This window comes from Moschus berezovskii, chromosome 13, assembly GCF_049115385.1.
Source record: "Moschus berezovskii isolate FMDL1 chromosome 13, NW_MosBer_1.0, whole genome shotgun sequence".
Taxonomy (NCBI): domain Eukaryota; kingdom Metazoa; phylum Chordata; class Mammalia; order Artiodactyla; family Moschidae; genus Moschus; species Moschus berezovskii.
Window position 1 is genome coordinate 34548966 of NC_142472.1, and position 20604 is coordinate 34569569.

The 20604-nt window shown below is 36.3% G+C and overlaps 1 protein-coding gene across 11 annotated transcripts in view; it reads left to right on the forward strand.

The window, feature by feature from the left end:
* The window catches only part of MYCBP2 (MYC binding protein 2), a 277882-nt gene that overhangs the window by 219661 nt on the left and 37617 nt on the right, over window positions 1–20604 (forward strand). For 5 of the 11 annotated variants that reach the window (XM_088842670.1, XM_055426496.2, XM_055426498.2 and 2 more), the window contains 5 exons: window positions 326–505; window positions 14925–16568; window positions 17529–17698; window positions 18742–18986; window positions 19911–20078. In XM_088842670.1, coding sequence (XP_088698796.1) covers window positions 326–505; window positions 14925–16568; window positions 17529–17698; window positions 18742–18986; window positions 19911–20078 — 2407 coding nt within the window. Of the gene's footprint in view, window positions 1–325; window positions 506–11913; window positions 12016–14924; window positions 16569–17528; window positions 17699–18741; window positions 18987–19910; window positions 20079–20604 lie in introns of all 11 variants that reach the window. The other 6 variants (XM_088842671.1, XM_055426499.2, XM_055426500.2 and 3 more) reach the window with 3 other exon arrangements.

The window sequence follows — 20604 nt, forward strand, 5'->3', positions numbered from 1 at the left end:
CATTAACTTAGGTTATCTTTTATGTTTGTATGATACAAATCAGCTTATCATAGTTACTTCATAGACTCTATGTTCTCCTGCTACTGCTAGATGTAAATAAATTTAAATGAATTTGTTTTTATAGGTGGGCTATTATGTAAAATTTGTTGGAGTGCTTCTATTATTAAAACAACATACAGCATTCGGTCCCTAATTTGAGAATAATGATCACCAACTTCCTCAAGAGTTCTGAATTGGCATTGTTTTATCTAGTGTTTGACTATCTGAATGTTGTAAAGTACCATTTCCTTTGCCATTTTGGATGTTAATTAATAACAAGTTGTAGTCTTGACTGTTTTGCCCACTGCAGGTGACCAACTGAGTGCCATATTGAATTCCATTCAGTCACGACCCAATCTCCCAGCTCCTTCCATCTTTGATCAAGCTGCAAAACCTCCCTCTTCCCTAGTCCACAGCCCATTTGTGTTCGGACAGCCCCTTTCCTTCCAGCAGCCTCAGCTTCAGAGTAAGTCTTGTCAGCCTTACCTGCCTCATCAAACCATTTCTGAAGCTTTGTTCTGAGTTGTTTATCAGTTGCTAATTATTTATCAACTCACCTAGCTGGTTTTATTTAAAAAGGATGTTATCCTTTCCCACGTTTTTGAAGCACTTAAGGTATTCTGCCCTAAGACATTCCTCAGCTAAGACATTTATTTGTAATCACATTTTTTAATTAAGTGTGGTTATTAAAACATTACTATTTTTTTGTTCTAATTCCAAAATAAGCAAATCATACTATAAAATATATAAAGAAAACATTTGATTTAATATTTCTTATGAAATGCATGACTATGGTAAGCATCAGTTCTAGGGATAACTTTTGTTGATTTACGTTGGAGTTTTGTTACTTAGCAATGCCCCAAGAGAATGAACCTATTTCACTTTACCAGTGGGTGGAGGAGAGGCTGTACTGGACAGGTTTGTTTGTTTCTTTTAAGTGAATTTGGTGTCTCTGAAATGACTAGCAACTTAGGTTTCCAGATTATCTCAAATTGTCTCTTTTCTTACTTATTGTCGTTCTTAATATATTAAGCTGATTGTTTGATTCCAGTTCAGCCTTCTAGGCAAAAGGCCCTTCATCCATGATATCAATAGTAATTCATACTGATCTGGAAAATAGACCCAAACAAACTGCACTTATACTAGCCAAGGCTTCTTTTTCTTAATAAGCTGCTCAGGCTTCCGCATAAATGTCTCGAAACTCCTAATATGACACCAGTATGCTCTTCTTGGCCTTCAGCTCACATGTTGACTATATAGTATGTAAACACAGTCACAGAATTGAGAGTTTGTCTCAGCTTGTACAGTCAGCTGGCTGAATTCAAGTGCATGACCTCTTTGCTTTACTTTCAGAAAGTACATTCACACTTAGATCTAAGTTATTTTTCTACAAAAATACCTTCATAACTATTATTGGGATTACTTAAGAGAATACCAGCTGGTTTAGTTTTTGTTAGGAGACAGGTAGTATATCGTTAGCAAATAATATTATTCATCGTGATATTATTATCTATCTTAGGAAAAGAATATACTGGAGTATAAGCTTTTCTAGGTTTGCACTAAGCATTCAGTGGCAAGTTCAATTAATTAGTTTGTAAATATAAGTAGTATCAATTTCTAGCTAATTACCTCCATTCATATATAGTATGCACTTTAATGTCTTTCAAAAGAAGAATTTCAAGGAAACATAATAGTGGCATGTGTGTGAAATAGTGTTTTTCTTCCTTGAAAAATATTATGGTGAAGACTTCAGTTCAGTCGCTCAGTCATGTCCAACTCTTTGCGACCCCATGAATCACAACACGCCAGGCCTCCCGGTCCATCACCAAATCCCGGAGTTCACTCAAACTCATGTCCATCAAGTCAGTGATGCCATCCAGCCATCTCATTCTCTGTCGTCCCCTTCTCCTCCCACCCCCAATCCCTCCCAGCATCAGAGTCTTTTCCAGTGAGTCAGCTCGTCGCATGAGGTGGCCAAAGTATTGGAGTTTCAGCTTTAGCATCAGTCCTTCCAGTGAACACCCAGGATTGATCTCCTTTAGAATGGACTTAGTTTACCCATTTAATGGAGCAGCAAACATTTTACATTCAGATGTACCCAGGTTGTAGGAAGTCTTAAAGGTAAGGACAAGGAAATACAAAGGAAAAAATTGTAACCAGGCAGAAAATTCATATTAAATATAAAATTTTAAAAGAGAAGTTACCCTGATAATGTCATAGTGACAGCAGACAAGAGAACTAAGGAATAAGGACCTATTTGTTCCTCCTCAAGGGTCATTGCAACTCTTTTCAAAAACTTGTCTAAAAAAAGTATAATTACTGTTTTTATTTAATAAAATATTGTGAAGCAAAATGTAAAGAAAATCAGATTTGTGTTTTTTAAAGGACAGTAGGTTCCTAACTGACATTGTGTCAGTGTAATCTTGTCCACATTCTGTCTGAGTGTTATTAGTCCCACCCCTTCCTGTACCACCATATTGGAGCACATTTGAAATCATGCCATAGAAACATCTCAGAATTACCTGTTTTCTGCATCATTTCTTGTGTGTGCTCCAGTGATATAAACTTCTTATTCTCAGCAGATATCACTAAAGCTTGATTACCAGATTCCAGGAACCAGAAGTTTTAATCTTTAGCACAACTAAAAACAAGCGTGGAATCTAAAAATAGTTTAATGTTTTATAAATACGTTAAAATTGTCGTAATCTCATCATATTGGGAAATTGAATGTAGCAGAATTAAAATTCCATAAGATACTCTTTCCTGAATTCCACTGCTATCCATCCCACCAGTTTTTCATATTGCTTCAAAAAATGGCTTATTCATACTGAACTTCCCTTTACTAATTAGTAAAATAAGAATCATTTTTGTCTTACCCTTTTGTATTTCTAAAATAAAATATTATGTATAGAAGACCTTATTTACTAATTTTTGCTTATGCTGATAAGTCACCACTATGTACTAAATACTGTCCTTGAGCATTGTAGTATATTCTCATTTGAGATGATATATCTTCATCTTACAGGTAAAGAAATGGAGGCTTAAAGAGGATAAGTGATATGCCCTAGAAACACACATGGTAAACGGTAGAGTCAGAAAATGAGGCCAGTTCTCCTGACTGCAAAGGCCATGTTTTTATATATCTAGCTTTGCCTATTAATAGATAATGAAAAAAATCTGTTCTTTAATATATAGTATTTAAATTTCTGTTTCCATTTAGTTCTGACATCTAGGATATTAGCTTTGTGTGTATTGGTTATTTTCCCCTTCATAGTTTAAGAATGTAGCATGATTTGAAAGGAAAAGATTTTTCAAATACTGTAACTCGAGTTCCCAGTTAAATAGATGGGCTCTAGGAGTACATACATAAACCTCCTCACATGTCAGCTTTATGAGCATTATTATCAGTGTTTCTTTAGGTTTTCTTCCCCCTAAGCATAGGGTTTTTTTAATTAATCTTTGGGATTGAAAATAATCTGGCACATTAAATTAATTGGTTATTTTTTAAATTAGCAAAATTATTTTGCACATGCACATATACATATGTACATACAAATTATTTCATCTGTTATTCTAATGAAATAGAATAATTATAGGAATACAAGTCACAAATTTTCCTTGTCTTACCATATTTATATGTATGCAAAGGCATGAGAGAGGTGTGTATATAAACTTCTCCCTTGCTATTCTACCATTTACTTTTTTATTTCAAAATTATTTAAGTAGACTTCAGAATTGGTAGGTAATTTGGCAGTAAGTTTCTAATGGACTGAGGTGGGAAATTGTCCCCTTTTCTTGAAAAGGAATTGAATTGATAACAAAAGGAATTGCCCATTTTCTTCAAAGAATATTGCATTCTTAATTTTCATTATCTTTCCATATTCTTTTGAAAACATCATTTTATTTATCCCATTGCCTCTGACAATATCTCACACATCACAAGCATTCTGAGAATATTTATTGTGAATGCCTAAGATGATCACTTCTGCAGTGTGAACCATGAGTTTGAGATGATGTGTTTCTTGTTATCTTATGATCAATATTCCAGAATTTATTCATGACATATCTTCAAAGTAGAGAAGGAGTATTTCCTTAGTAACAAAATCCAGCTTTGATATCGTGACGTCTAATAATTTAAGTTTATACTGATGGAATTTTACATAAGATAATCCAATCGAAAAACTGTTTTCACAGGACTATGTTTAACATACGTATTTGCTAGCTGCTGTCCAAGAAGCTAAATAATTTGCTTCTTTTTTGTAGAAAAAGGTGTCAGATAGAGCATTAAGACATTTCACCATTTTGTCAGAGATTTTAAACATATAACATATAATATGGTTATCATACTTTCAAGTTCAGCTATGAGAGTTCTGTGTTACTTTTCAACAAGACTTTCTTTTATACTCATTTATCACATTCTCAAGTGAAACAGAAATTTTGCTAAATGTGACAAGAGTCCACCTGAGTATCTGCATGCATACTGATTAGTGTTTGAATATACTACGTTTTACTAAAGCACTGTTATTTACTTACCTAACCTCCAATGATGTAGTGATGGAAAGACTTTAAGCTCAGATTTCCTCTCCAGCCACTCACTAGCTTTACTTAGGTTACTTGACATTTCTAGAGCCCTTTTTAACTCATCCATAAAATGCAGTGCCTGATTATCATTATCTGCTAATATATTGCCTTTTGATGCAAACATTCAGCATCTCTCACAGTCCAAGGCAGAGTGGGGAAAAATCACCATCTCAGACAGGGCATTCTGTTCTCTGTGGAGTGGATGTCAGGATGGGATTTGGAAAGGCACACTGGAGGTTTTTTAGCTACTGCTCCATCCATTTTCATAGCTTAACTTCATTATTTGCTTTGAGATTAATTCTGCATATGGTAACACTGTAACCAGATATTAGTATTAAAGGCAGGTTTGTTTCTGAGTCTTAGACTTCATCTTTATCCTGGACTGCAGGCCCAGCCTAGAATCTATCCACTTGTTTCCTTGCCCGCTGTGAACTGTGGCATGCGGGGAACACGTGACTTAGGAAGGAGACCTGTGTTTTCATCTCTGTCCTCCCTCCAGTTAGTTTTGTGACACTAAGCTGATTTCTAAGATACTTTTCCTCTTTATAATTTTTGTCAAGAAAAAATTAAAGGGTGCTATCAACAGATTTTATAAAATCAAATAATAAAGCTCAATAAAATTTTTCATGCTTGAGCCTATGCATCTGTCACAGGGACCAATATATATATATATATTTAAGTTGCACTCTAATGTCTCTAGCCTCCCTACACATCCTTGTCATTTCAGTCCTCTGGCCAGAATTTATTTTCATTCCATGTCACCATCTTCTCAGTGGTAGGAAAGTCTGGACCCGTGTTCCTCTTCCCCTTGTTCAGCCCTGATGAAGTTCATTCTAGAAGCTTAAACCCCAGAGAATGCTGCTGTTGTTTATACGACAGTGTACCTTAGTGCATCTGTTTGCTTTCTCCTGACAAGATCTGACCTTCTGTCTCTCCCCTTGCTCCCACCTCTGTCTTGGCTACTAAGTTTATTCTACACTTCATTCCCATTTTTCTTCAGATGGGTCGTTTATTTTTCCGTCATCTATTTACCTGCGTTTGTTAAGTATCTACTGTATGCTTGGCTATAGGGAGCAATAAGGTAGAGAAAACATCATCACTAATCTTTTGGAATACTGTCAAAGGCAGCAATGCTTTTTAAAAATGACATTATTTTTTAAGTCTCCAGGAACAAATATTCACAGGATGCATTGGAAGCACAGGAGAAAAGCTGCCTACTCTGCCAGGAAAGGTTAGAGAGGTTAGAGCTACTGTTGCATAGCAAACCACCCCAAAACTTCCTGACTTAAAATGAGCACTGTTTACCTCACAGTTCTGTGGGTTGGCAGAGAAGGCTGGGCTCAGGCGGATAGGTGTTGGGATCCTGCCTGGGATTCTTCATGCATCCGTAGGTCAGCCAGGTATTTTTGCCTTGGGGGTTAGCTGGCCATTGGCTGGTGTCAAAAGGATGATTAGGCCAAGTGTTTCTTGCCAGTCAGTGGGTTAACCTGGGTTTGTCTGCTTGGACATTGCAGGATTCTGAGAAAGAAAAAGCGTTCACAATCTTTTGAGACTTATACTGACACAGCATCACATCTGCCATCCTCTGCTGGTCAAAGCAACGAACTTACATTCAAGAATGGAGAAATAGACTCCACTCCATGATTAGAGTCACTTGCTGCAAAGGGTCCTGGATCAGGGTGGGAAAAATTGTCACCGTATTCTCGAATGATTGATTAGATATGTTAAGTTTGAGATTCCTGTTAAATCCAGTGGAGATACCTAGTAGACATTGACACGTGACCCTGGAGTTCAGGGGAACTGTCTGGGTTCGACACACAAGTTTGGAGTTTGTTTGGCTTATAGCAGAATAATTTGAGAATTGTTATATACACTTAAAGCCCTAAGGGTGGATTAAAGCAGCAAGAAAGTGGGTGTAGGGAGAAAAGAAAGGATGCCTAAAGACTGAACCCTGGGAGCATTTCAGTGTTCTGACATGGGAGCGAGGAGAAATCAGCAAGAGAGACTGAGAAGTGGCCACAGGGATTGGAAAACCAAGCCAAGTGAAGAAAAGTATTTCCAGGGAACAGTGATCATCTGTATCAGATGTGGCTGATGTGTCCGATAAAGTGAGGACTGAGCACCATGGATTTAGCACTGTGGACGTCACTGATGATCTTGATAAAAGCAACTCCAGTAGGGTGAGCTGCCAAAGCTTGATGGAGTAGGTTCAAGATAAAGAGAGGAATGAGAAATTGAAGATAGTTATTTAAGATAAATCTGTCATGTTTTACTGTAAATGGAAGGAAAAAATAAAGTGAAACCAGGACAGAGGATGTGAGATCTGGAGAGGTTTTTGTTTGGTTTGGTTTTTAAGGAGGGAAAAGGTAATATTAAGGTTGGTTTTTTTTTAAGGAGAATGATCCATAGAGAGAAATATTGCTGATGCAGGAGAGAGGAGAGAATTGCTGAAACAGTATTCTTCCGTGGAAGAGGGGATGGGATTTAGCACAAAGTGGAAATGTTGGCCAAGTAGAAGCAGAAATAGTTCATCCATCAGAACAGGAGAGAAAAGAATACATAGTGTTAGCAGCATGAGAATCTTCTCAAATTTTTTGTTTGTTTTGCTTTGTTTTCTCAGTAGAATGGAAGCCATCATCAGCTCAGAGTTAGCATGGGGAGAGTGTGTTGGTGGTCTGAGGACAGAGGAGAAACTATGAAATAGTAATAGCTAGGGCATGGCAGTCATTTACTACATAACAGGCACCATTTTAAGCACTCCGAAAGAATCAGCTCATTTGATTATGTTCAAAAACATGATTCACATAAGAAACTTCATGCATTGGTAGCTTAGAGTGTTAGTGACCTAATGGCACTGTCTTACACTAGAGAGAATGGGGCCACATCATGAAGGTCTTGGAAGCCATTCTCAGTAGTTTAGACTTTATACTGTGTAAAATGAGTGAAGTGTAGGAAACAGATGAAGGATTATATAGTTCTATAGTTTGTATAGATTATAAAATTCTATATAGAATTTTAAATAAAAAGAATAATGTAATCAGTCTTAAAAGATAACTGAAAATATGAGAAGGGTTCTGGAGAAAGAGTGTTAGAAGCAGAAATTCCAGAGAAGAGCTGAGTAGGCTTAAACTAAGGTAAATTACAGTGGGAAAATAGAAGGAACATTGTTTAGAAACATGTAGGCAGTGCAATTGTACAGGACGTGCTAGACAGTTGAAGGAGCCAATCTAGAATGACGTCCAGTTTTCCTTTGTTTTGGAAGGTTATATGCTTACCTTATACCAATACACAGAACAAAAAGAAGATTTTAAGGAAAAAATGAGTTCAGTTGGGTAACTTAGCTTCCAGAAAGCTATAATATAATTTGAATAAATATTTAGCATTTCCTTAACTGAAGATGGCATTGTTGACTAACAAGTTGATGATACATCATTACAGATTTTCACCCAGCTTCCTTTCTGCATTTGTATCATGGATTAATGTTACATGCTAGTGAAAGGCATATTTCTATTTTATCCTAAGGTTGAAAATTTTGTTCTAGTTTTATAATTCATTTAGTATTCTGACATTTATGTAAATAAATTTTAGTTTCAATTCTGTGTCTTAAGCTCTTTTTCTTCTGACACATTTATTAAGATTCTGTATCCTGTTAGTGCTTATTCATATCTGTATTTATTTATGTATATGTTTTTCAGATGTAGAAAGAAATCTAGTTGTATGAATCTTTCGCAAACAGTGATGATAATGTTCTGTCATTTTGCAGTGGAATGACAGGGACAGTGTTCCTGACTTTCTTCACTTAATTTGAACCTCAGTAATTGTACATTTGCATTTTTCTCTGAATAGAACTACAGATATTTTGACAGTATAGACTCTTATGACAGGCAGTAAGTGGTTAACCTTAACTTACAATTCAGATATTCTGGAAATTACTTATTTTAAAACTATTTATTTTTTTTTTATATTAAAAAGCTAATGTATTGGTTATTGAGGAGACAATATATAAATAATAGCTTTGACCTAGCCAAAAGATGTGAACAATCAAAATAAATGCAGATAAGAAATAAGTATAATTAAGTATAAGTATTATTCCCACATCTGTCTATTGATATCTTGGAGGGTTTAGAATAAGGTGATAGTGATGACAGTTGCATGCTCGAGCTAGCATTTGTCTAGACTGACAGCTTTAGATGCAAATCCACTGGGTATAATCCAAAGAAAACAAAAACGCTTATTCTAAAAGATACACGCACCTCAGTATTTGCAGAAGCAGTATTTATAATTTTCAAGATATGGAAACACCCTGGGTGCTAATCAACAGATGGATAAAGAAGATCATTGCTTCACAGTTGACTCAACACTGAAGGAATACATGAGTGCATGCTCAGTCGGGTCCAACTCTTTGTGACCCCATGGACTATAGCCCGCCAGGCTTCTCTGCCCATGGGATTTCCCAGGCGAGAATACTGGATTGGGTTGCCATTTCCTTCTTCAGGGGATCTTCCAAACACAGAGATAGAATATATGCTCCTTTTTAAATCTAATTGGTGATAGATGCCTTGATTCTTCCAGTGTATTGTCCCACAATTTCTCTTTGGCCAACTGAAATGCGAATGCTTTCCTTATTTAAAAAAAAATTAAACTTTTATTATCATTAGCCTAGGGAATAAGTTTTTAAATACAGGTTACAGTAAACTCAGAGTTTCTGTGACCAGAGAATGAATGAAATATTCCAGGGAATTTGATACTTGGGTTTTAAAACAAAGAAAACGAAGAATAAATGGCATGTAAAGAACCATACTGTTAATAAAGGGATATTTTATACCAGACAACATTGACTTCAAATGAGTACTGGAGAAAAAAATTCTGCTTTTTAAGGATTTTGTTTTAAGGATGATTCTCCTTAGTTAACTGTATTATGCATAAAATAACAAAAGCCTACAGAGATTAATTTAATAATTGGTTGTTTTATCTTAAAGCAAGATAAAAAGGTACATGATTAATCTTCATCAAATGTCTAAAAGCTGATCAATTTTTTCTTCTGTGCGTAGGTAGCAGTGTTTCTCTTCAGATTACTTCTGTTTTTAAATTGAAAGATAAATCTTTAGTTCAAAGTATTTTAAGCATGGCAAATTTTGTAAAATTAAATGACTAGAAGAAGTGTTGTGTGAAATTGCAGGTTACTTTATTTAGGCATTTGATAGAAACCTTTTTTAGACTTTCAGAAAATATTTGTTTCTTCTTGTTCACTCTGAATCATACCTATTCTCTTTAGGGTTTGTAACATATTGAAAAGACTTCAAGCATATTTTGGCTTCAAAACCTCCTCCAGTTTGTCCTTAAACCTCTAACATCTTATCCTACGGGTGTCCATGTATCAATAGTTTTGTACATTTATGTTATTGGTATTTTTAATTAAGATAGTCTTCTAATTTTTTGCTCTTGTGTCCCCTTGCTAAACCTGGTCTTCACAAATTTTAGTGACCAGGCTATGAAACTGTGTCCTTACATGGGCAGTTTGAATTGCCCTTGAATTCCAGTCAAAAACTGGCACTCGAACTGACATTTTTGGTGAGAGTTGCAGACTGAGTATTAATAGCATAAGAACTCCTTTTGTAGAGTCTGATACCTTTGAGTTTTATAGACTTTAAAAAGAAGAATGCTCAAAGATATTAAAATTTTAACAGCTTTTAAACTTAGAGGAACATGACTTGATGGCATGTGGGTCCGTCCTTCCATCCACTCCTACCATCCTCTCCTAAATCAGCTTACAAGGGGTCTTTGCAGCTGTCCTTATCGACCAATATCACTCCAGTTAGTCTTTGACTTTTGTTTTGCTAAGTTCAATTGTCAATTCTAGGATTTCATTTTACTTGCTCTGTTGTCAATGTTTAACAGAATTGCTTTTTCTTTCTCTCTTGAAACACCTTCTTTTCCTGTGGGTTATCTCCTACCTCAACTGTTCTCCTCTGACCTCTTTACTACATCCTCCTCTATTCTGTATTTCTAGGAATGTCCAGGTTGGTATTCCGAGGTCTCATCTAGATCTCGCTCCCCGAGTGGTCTTATCCAGGCATGGAGTATTACCCAACATCTGTGTGCTTACGACTCCCAAGTTTATCACCACTCCGTCTAGGGTATATGTGTTCATTGTCTTTCTCCTTTTACTGGAAGATAAGTTCCATAAGAGCAGGGACTTCATTTCTATTCATTACTTTTTGCTCAATTTCTAGGACATTGTCTGACACATAATACATACACTGTACCATATATAGAAGGACATTTGGCTTATGAATAGTTCATGTTTAATCTTGGCCATAATGATGAATCGGTCAACCATTACTTTTTCTCTTGAGATCAGTATGTATTCATTTTTTTATTTCAATAATATTAAGAAACTTATCTCCTTATTACCTGGATTTGTTTCAGCTCAGTTGATCACATTTATTTTAACTGCCATAAATTAAAATTTTAAATAGTAGATTAATTTTCAGATTTAGAAATTTCTTTTTAAAGCATACTGCTTTTGAAAGACCGCTTTAAAGGTTCTGTTAATTCTTTGAAAAAATATATATATTTTTTCATTTTAAGGACTTCATTTTCTGCATGGTGAATCATTAATGTGTTTAACATTTCAGTGACTTGTAATTTTTTTTTTTGCTTTGTTTGTGTTGTGAGACATTTTATAAATAAAATTTGATATCTCAGTAATATGATCTACAAAAAAAACGCCAAATATTGGAATTGGCACTAGTAGTTTTTACTGAAGATGGACTCAGAAAAGTAGTCGACCATAAATGTCAACTTGGGTCCATTCTGAGATGCATACTGGAAAAATTATAGTCCTGTGTCCATACAGAAAGCCAGAGGACAATAGGTTAAACTGTAAGTAACGTTTTTTTTATCTCACACTGTTTACCAAAAAATTACTTATAAACTTTCATTTATAAGTAAGTGAGCACCAAATTAAAGAAAACTGAGTTAAAGAAATATTCATCTGAAAAGAAATGCTCAAATTTGCTTTATCAGTGCTATGACTGTTATTTAACTTTTAAGCTAACACATTTGGCGCTGTCGTTATTAGTCTAAATTAATTAATTTGACCGTTGTTTTCAGTTTTTAATTTTAGAGAAATATAAACTTATTGAAAATTTTAGCAGAATATGGAATTTTTAATAGCAGTTAATAGTTGCGCATACCATTTGAAATGCTTTGTTTCTGCTTGTGTTCTCTGCTAAATTTTTTTTTTCCATTGAATCTGTGCTGCTTCTTTGCCAATGTTTTCCACTATAGAATCTCCATCTCGCAACCTTGCTTCTCGTGAGCGCATTTACAAAAATTATGGTGTAGCTGGGCCTGCCTCTGCTCTCTCATCTCTGTCTCACAAACTGAAGGGTGGGTATGCGTGCCTCCATGAATGGGCCATTCTTAATGAACATAGGAACTTTCAAGAAAGAAGTTTTAGTTCACTTCAGTCATTTTCATCTCATTCCATTTAAGATTACAGTTTATCATTTTATTTAAACTTGATATTTTGGGGTAATTTGTGATGTATCTGTTCAATATTGTATTGATTATCCTAATTGATATGCCTGTTTACTATATCGGTAGGTTAAATAGTACTCTTGTTTAATTTCAAACCTGTATGAGGTCTTAAATAAAATAAGTACATAGAAAGAAATGCCTTTGGGGAATTATAAAGCCCTTATGACCAGAACAAAGTGGTATATGTGTAAGCCTCGAGCACATTGTGATCTGTAAGAATATAGTGTCTTATGTGACAGATTAGTCTTAGACTCATTTTTCTGTTATTTAATGTAAAAATAATTTTCCTGTTTTAGTTTTTTATGAGAAACAGTTTGATAATTTAAGCTTTTTAGTTTACCTTTGTTTTCAAAGCCATCCTATATGGCTTGAGTCTTCCTTATATTTTCCTTAGTCACTTAATTTTAGAAATGTTTAAGCTATTGACAATTGGTAAAATGTCAGACCATTTTAAAATTTGCTTTGGTCTTTTAAAGTACTGTATATTCCTAATCACATATTTTTGTCTTAGAGTAATATTTAACTTTTAAAATCTTGTATTCTTAACAATGAGTAGAAGAGTTTTATATTTCTCCTTTTTACAGTTGACAGTAATACTATATATTATGGAATAATTGTAGAACCTGATCTCTGTAGTATATAGTCTTTTGTAACCCATAAGTAGTATATACTATGGCATATCATATTACAATAGAGTATTATGGGTACATTATATTATAGAATGGTATTATATAACCATTATTATATTATATAACTTTTTATTTATGATTTTGGCATAAATAAAATATTTATGATTTATGATTTTGCAGGTTATTAATGAATGAATACTTAATATTTAACATTTTTACTAATTCGTTAGAATGTACTAAATTTTTATCCTGTCTTGTATTATTTTTTCTTCAGAATTCTTTTGAGATTAAAGAAAGTGGCTCTTACTTAAGTTTACACATGACAGACATCAGCATTAAACAAAATTGAGTGATGAATGTGAACGTATTTATGATCTACAGCTTTTTGACAGAGTGTGTTTATATTTAGTGATACTTAAAATAGCCATATGACCATTTTTAGTAATACTTACTACATGCCTCAAAACTTTTAAAACCCAAATGAAGAAGATACACATTAGTTAGTTAGCATATGGGTTTACCACATTTAGCTAACTTGACATTTTTTTTCAATATATGAAATATATTTTGGAAAAGTAACTTTTTCAGCATGATTCATTTATAATTTGACAAATATATGTCAAGAAGAAATAATTGTGCATTATTTATTCACCTAGACTCCAACAGGTATTCAGCTGTCACTACTTAACTGATCTTTAGAAAATACTCACAATTACTTGAAGCATAGGAATATGATATAGAGCAGCCCGCACTCTGACCCTCTCTATATAACAAGCAGTGTTTGCTGGCATGTGATAAATGATGTTCCTGATATTTGAAAGAATCTGTTGTTTAGCCGATCACAGTAGAGATTTCCTTTGTGAGGAATTGTGCATCATTAATTAGAAAGCATGCCCCTTTTGAAAATTCACAAATTGATCTTGTAGAAAGAGATGCCAAGTATAAAAGATTAACTACTTATTTGCTTGGATTCACCATTATGTATGGTTTAGCTTATGAAATAAATGTGATGATGAAGGCATTTCCATCATCAGAGTGACAAAAACGAAACAGTCACTCAGAATTAGTGGCAAGGACTAGGCTGATGTCTAATTCTACCAAATACAATATTTTGGCTTATAAAATCTGACCCTTGCACAACAATAGCTACTGTCACCTCTGCCCTGTTGTGGTGATAGCCATAATGAATTTTCAGAGAATCTGAAGATTGTGACTAGCAGAAGGGAAAAAACTAAGAAAATAGGAATTTATTTACTCACTTAACAAGTATTTATCAAACACTTATTATATTGACCCATTCTTGACATGACATCAGTGAAAGGTAGTAACAAAAATATCAAACTTTGTGAGCCTTCCATGAGGAGGTAGACTCTATGGCAAAACTCTCTTGATGGATTATTAACTAGAGCATGACTGTAAATACACACACATGCAAGCAAGCCCCAAAACACTTTAGTACTTTTATCCAAGTTTGCTCATTTCCCTTTAAAAAAGAAAAAGAATGAGCTGCAATGTAACCAGTTAAATTCTTCTCAATTTACTGAGTATCCTTCAAAAAAATATGAATGCTTCTAGCAAGATTTATGGATTTTCAGTTTTTGTGCCAGTTGAGTCACTTTAGTCAGATTGCTTTCCTCCTGACAATAATATCACTTGCAGTAAAGGCAGGAGTTTTGATTTTAGGGAGGAAACATAATCTTGAAGGCTTTGCCACTTACCGACAGCAAAGACATCCTTGCTGTAGTGCCTGTAAAGAAAGCATGAAGCCGCAGGAGGGAGAGACAGTGAATGAGGGCCAGGATGCCAAAACAAACGGTGCCCGTGTCCAAACACCTAGTGCTTTGCTTGGGAAAGAGCGAGATTGTTTTTCTTTTTATCCTTTTTCTGTTTGCATTCATATATTAGTAATAAATTATTCTAATCCAGTCATAATATTGGAATTATAAAATGTAATTGAACTTTGTTGAGAAATCGTTCCCCATTCCCTTCTTTTCTTTAATTTTTTAATATTTTTGTCTGTGAAAAGCAACACAAATTTTTTTAGTTGTATTTTATTTCATGGTTTAGTAGATAAATCATCAGTAAGTTATAATTATACTAACAAGTTTCACTATGAAATGGACCATACAGGTGACCGAGGAACCATCTCAACATCTCCTAGGCCAGTCTGTACATCAGGAAAATCAGAACTGTCCTCCAAACACAGCAGAACACTTAAACCTGATGGACGTATGAGCCGGACTACTGCTGACCAGAAGAAGCCAAGGGGTACGGAAGGGCTATCGGCTAGTGAATCTCTCATGTTGAAATCTGATGCTGCAAAGCTGCGGTCAGATTCTCACAGTCGGTCGTTGTCCCCCAACCACAACACCTTGCAGACACTGAAATCTGACGGGAGGATGTCTTCTGGCTTCAGAGCTGAATCCCCAGGCCCAGGCTCTCGGTCATCCTCTCCCAAGCCAAAGACGCTCCCAGCCAATAGGTCTAGCCCATCCGGTGCTAGTCCACCGCGATCCTCCTCACCACACGATAAAAATCTACCTCAGAAAAGCACTGCTCCTGTTAAGACGAAACTCGATCCTCCCCGGGAGCGCTCCAAATCGGACTCTTACACCCTTGATCCAGATACCCTCCGCAAGAAGAAAATGCCCCTTACAGAACCCTTGAGGGGGCGATCAACGTCACCAAAACCAAAACCAGTACCAAAGGATTCTAAAGATTCCCCCGGATCCGAAAACAGAGCTCCCTCTCCCCACGTGGTACAAGAAAACCTCCACAGTGAGGTGGTTGAAGTCTGCACGTCAAGTACTTTAAAAACCAATAGCCTAACAGACAGCACCTGTGATGAGAGCAGTGAATTTAAGAGTGTGGACGAAGGTTCAAATAAAGTGCATTTCAGCATAGGAAAAGCACCCCTGAAAGAGGAGCAGGAAATGAGGGCATCCCCCAAAATAAGTCGAAAATGTGCTAACAGGCACCCCAGGCCCAAGAAGGAAAAATCCAGCTTTCTCTTCAAAGGAGAGGGATCCAAACCTTTGGAGCCAGCCAAACAAGCCATGTCCCCTTCCGTGGCTGAGTGTGCCCGGGCCGTCTTCGCCTCTTTCCTGTGGCACGAAGGCATAGTACATGACGCCATGGCTTGTTCTTCTTTCTTAAAATTTAATCCGGACCTTTCCAAAGAACACGCTCCTATAAGAAGTAGCTTAAACAGCCAGCAGCCTACAGAAGAAAAGGAAACCAAATTAAAAAATAGACACTCGTTGGAAATATCGTCAGCACTGAATATGTTTAATATTTCACCTCATGGGCCAGACATATCAAAAATGGGTAGCATCAACAAAAATAAGGTGTTGTCCATGCTGAAGGAACCCCCTCTGCATGAAAAATGCGAAGACGGGAAAGCCGAGGCCGCGTGTGAGATGGCCACGCACCAGGCGACGAAGTCGAAGGCGCCGCTCCCCTTGACACTGCAGCACCTGGTGGCTTTCTGGGAAGACATCTCTTTGGCCACGATCAAAGCAGCGTCCCAGAATATGATTTTCCCAAGTCCCGGTTCCTGTGCAGTCCTCAAAAAGAAAGAGTGTGAGAAAGAGAATAAGAAGGCGAAAAAAGAAAAGAAGAAAAAAGAGAAGACCGAAGTCCGGCCCAGGGGTAATCTGTTTGGGGAGATGGCCCAGCTGGCGGTAGGAGGACCAGAGAAGGACACCATCTGTGAACTGTGCGGGGAGTCCCACCCGTACCCAGTGACGTACCACATGAGGCAGGCTCACCCAGGTAAGCGCTGTTTCGGAATACAGGTAAGCACTTTGCCTAAAACGCAGATGCAGTAGCTTCTGACTTAAGCTGTTCCATGAATTACCTTAAAGTGCAGGGAAACTTTTGCCCAGAATTTATAGTTTTCTTAGAATGTAAGTTTTAAAGTGCTTTATCAATACAGTATAAGTTTTATGGAAAATAGGTAAAGAAATTCTAATACTGCAATGGCAAGGCAGTTTAGTCCTGTTTCATTTTAGTGTATCACATTCTGAGATATGGTTAACTTTTAAAATATTTTACATTTTACCCAAAGGATTACTGTCTCCAACAGTAGAAATAACATGTCCAAACACACAGGAGAGGTCTCAACGTTAAGTCTCCCTTAACTGTATTGTTTTCCTGTTCAAAACTGCAAATTAAACTAGATTGTATTGATTTCTGTGTGCCTCTTCCTGTGAAAGAGATTATCAACTGTTTCATCAGAAGACAGTATTTTAGATAAATGTAACTACTTCTATAACAATTGATTAGTATTGCAAAATTCACCTACTATGGATTTGGGTAGATGCTTTTCTCTTCCTACATATTGCACTGAAACCTTTTGTAAAATATGTGATCTGTAAAATTTACCATTCGTACAGAATGTTTTATATCTATTTTGTCCAAATTTATGGCACACTTAAATAAATGTAAATGTTCCCACGTCTTACATTTCTTTTCATCTGCCTATATAGAGTATCTTCAGTATTTTAGACATCATTAATTGATTACTTTCTGGTCATACATGCAAGTTTGCTAATATAGCTAACAGCCTGTGGGGGCAGGGCGGAGGGGTTGAAAAAGTGAAAAAGTTAGATATTTGCTTCAGTACTTTGCTTGCTTTGAGAAGGGAAATCTGTCATTTATGCATAGGTAGCAAGCATCAGACTATTAAGGACACTTAGGTGTTCAGTATCTATTTATGTTCTTACTTCAAAGGCTGTGGCCGGTATGCTGGTGGACAAGGTTACAATAGCATCGGGCACTTCTGTGGTGGATGGGCTGGTAACTGTGGTGACGGTGGCATAGGGGGAAGCACGTGGTATCTGGTGTGTGATCGCTGCAGAGAAAAATACCTCCGGGAGAAACAGGCTGCTGCCCGGGAGAAGGTAGTTTTATTTTGTTCTGGCTATACTGTGAATGATAAGGATAAACCTTATAAAAACCTCTTTTTAGCAACATGGAAGCTTACATTACCATATGTAAAATAGATAGCCAATGGGGATTTGCTGCACAACTCAGGAAACTCAAACAGGGGCTCTGAAACAACTAGAGGGGTGGGCTAGGGAGGGTGGTGGGAGGAAGGTTCAAATGGGAGGGGACCTATATATACCTGTGGCTGATTCATGTTGATATTTGATAGAAAACAACAAAATTCTGTAAAGCAATTACCCTTCAATTAAAAAAAAAGCATCAGGGGCTCTGTAACAACCTAGAGAGTTGGGGTGGGGAGGGAGATTAAAGAGGGAGGAAAAAAATCTCTTTTTAGGATCATGTCATCAGACAATTCATATAGTTGATATTAAAAATCAGCTTTTATAATAGGAATAATATACAAATTTGATTTATGCACCAGGACAGCTGTTTTTAATGACAAAAACAAATTATGTCTTGGGATAACACAAAACAACTGTCGTGTAGCATACATACCCTATTGCTAGATGTAGTTTTTTTATTACTTATGTGCCAGTCACCTGCTTACATATACATAGCTGTCCCTCTTCACCTTTTCTGTTAATTCTCTTTTCCTTTTCCTTCTCTTTTTCTTAATACCAGTTACATTGAGTATTTATGGAAATTGAGGATCATTCACATTAGTAACACACCTAACTGAAAATATTTGCCAGATACACACACACACACACACCCACACACGTTATTTACTCTTTTATTTAAATAATTACATCTAGATTTTACTAGTTAGGTTTTTAACTTTCCCCAAAAAGAGAAAAAAATAGTTTGTATTTGATGTAAATTAGTTTCAGTCAGTTCAGAAACATGAAGTGAATGTTGTTTTTGGTAATCACTATATTATTTTAAAGGAGTTCTACGAGTGTTTAATAATTTTTATTAGCAACTCAAAAATATTTAGGTAAAGAAATCTCACATTTGAATACAAGTAGGAAAAGATCCCTAAAAATTCTCCTTCCAGGTCAAGCAGTCTAGGAGGAAGCCGATGCAAGTCAAGACTCCACGTGCCTTGCCCACCATGGAAGCCCACCAGGTGATTAAAGCGAACGCCCTCTTCCTGCTATCACTGAGCAGCGCTGCCGAACCCAGCATTCTGTGTTACCATCCGGCAAAGCCATTCCAGTCTCAACTCCCCAGCGTGAAAGAGGGCATTTCCGAGGACCTTCCTGTTAAAATGCCTTGTCTTTACCTGCAGACATTAGCTAGGTAATGTCACTTGACTGTTTTTTTTTTAAATCACTTTGGAAATTGCCTGTTGGCATTTTGGAACTTGCCAATCAGCAGTTCCATTTTGAGAAACAGAGTTATGTAGTTTGTTTGTTTGTTATTGTACTTACAATTCAATAAAATAAACCAGAAACAAAAATGAGCATGTGAGACTAAGAACATTTGGGACGTTGGAAAAAAACACCAGGAATGCCAAGTGCAACAAGCCTTCAGCTTCAGTCACCTGCTTATTGTACTTAGATTAGCACCTCTGTGTTCCCGTTAGAAAAGAATAGAATCAAATGGTAAAACATGTAAAAATTGATGGCATACTCTAATTATGAATTTTACAATTTTTAGCCCTTTGGGGAATAGATATATCCCCCCTAATCCACGAACCATTTCATTTGTCTCTTAATTTTTTTCAAATTTCACTCTAACATGTGTTCCTACCATAAAGGTCACTACCAATACTCCAGTAGTTCATGCGAGAAATGTCATCAGCCTGAAGCAAGATAGTGATGATGGGGAAACAAAAAGAGAGAATAGTGAAAGGGAACCTAGCATCCACAGGCCTGAAGGACTGGTCATGGCTGAGGGCTGAGCCCTCTGTGACACCAAGATATTTTAACTTAAGGCTCCCAGATAGCTGGTGGGACCACTCACTGAAACACTGGAAGATGGAAAAGTTCTCAAAAGGAAAAAAGTTCAATTCTGTATTTGAAATGTTTGTGGTACCTGGAATACCTGTGTGTAAAATTACCAGCCTTTTATTTCTTCTTTCTTACATCTGCCACTGTTTTAATACTTTACACTCCTCAGTTATAGATGCATGAGTTATTTTTGCTTTTACCAAGGAGGTTAAAAGTGGAAAGTGTCTGTATTACCATCATACTTTAATTTACTGGGTTTGATTTAATGCAGGCATCATCATGAAAGTTTCGTGGGCTATCAAGATGACAACCTATTCCAGGATGAAATGAGGTACCTGCGTTCAACATCTGTGCCAGCCCCGTACATATCAGTAACTCCCGATGCGAGTCCCAACGTATTTGAAGAGCCCGAGAGCAACATGAAGTCCATGCCACCCAGGTATTTAAGTTACTATATTTTTATTGTGTCCAATGTTTGGTGGAAGAGAGATTTTAAATAGAAGAGAATGCTTTAGAAGTTCTTTCATATTGATGCATCCCTCCATCTCAGGAAGGAAGTCATGTCAACTGTCCTGACTGTTAGAGCAATAAGAAAAGGCATGCATTCATGAATCAGGTGAGGTCCTTGATAGCAGATCCAGTTGGAGAGAAAAGATCACCTTTACTCCAGTTAGTTATATACAACATTTATCATCTGGGGACACAACATGGCCAGAGTTAGCCAGTTAACAAAAAGAAATATTTTGTAAATTTGTCTTAGAAAATAAAGAAAGGTATTTATCTTTTTCTTTAAAATGCCCCAATAAAAGAAATTCTATAACCACCTTAATAATTTTGTAACTGTTTTTTAATGTTGTATAGTTAAAAAAGAAAAAGAAAAAAAGAGGTTGGTTTCCTACAGCCCTCCTGAAAACCACTGAGTTCTCAAATAGTTTTAAGTATAGTGTAACTGAGGCTGAAAACCA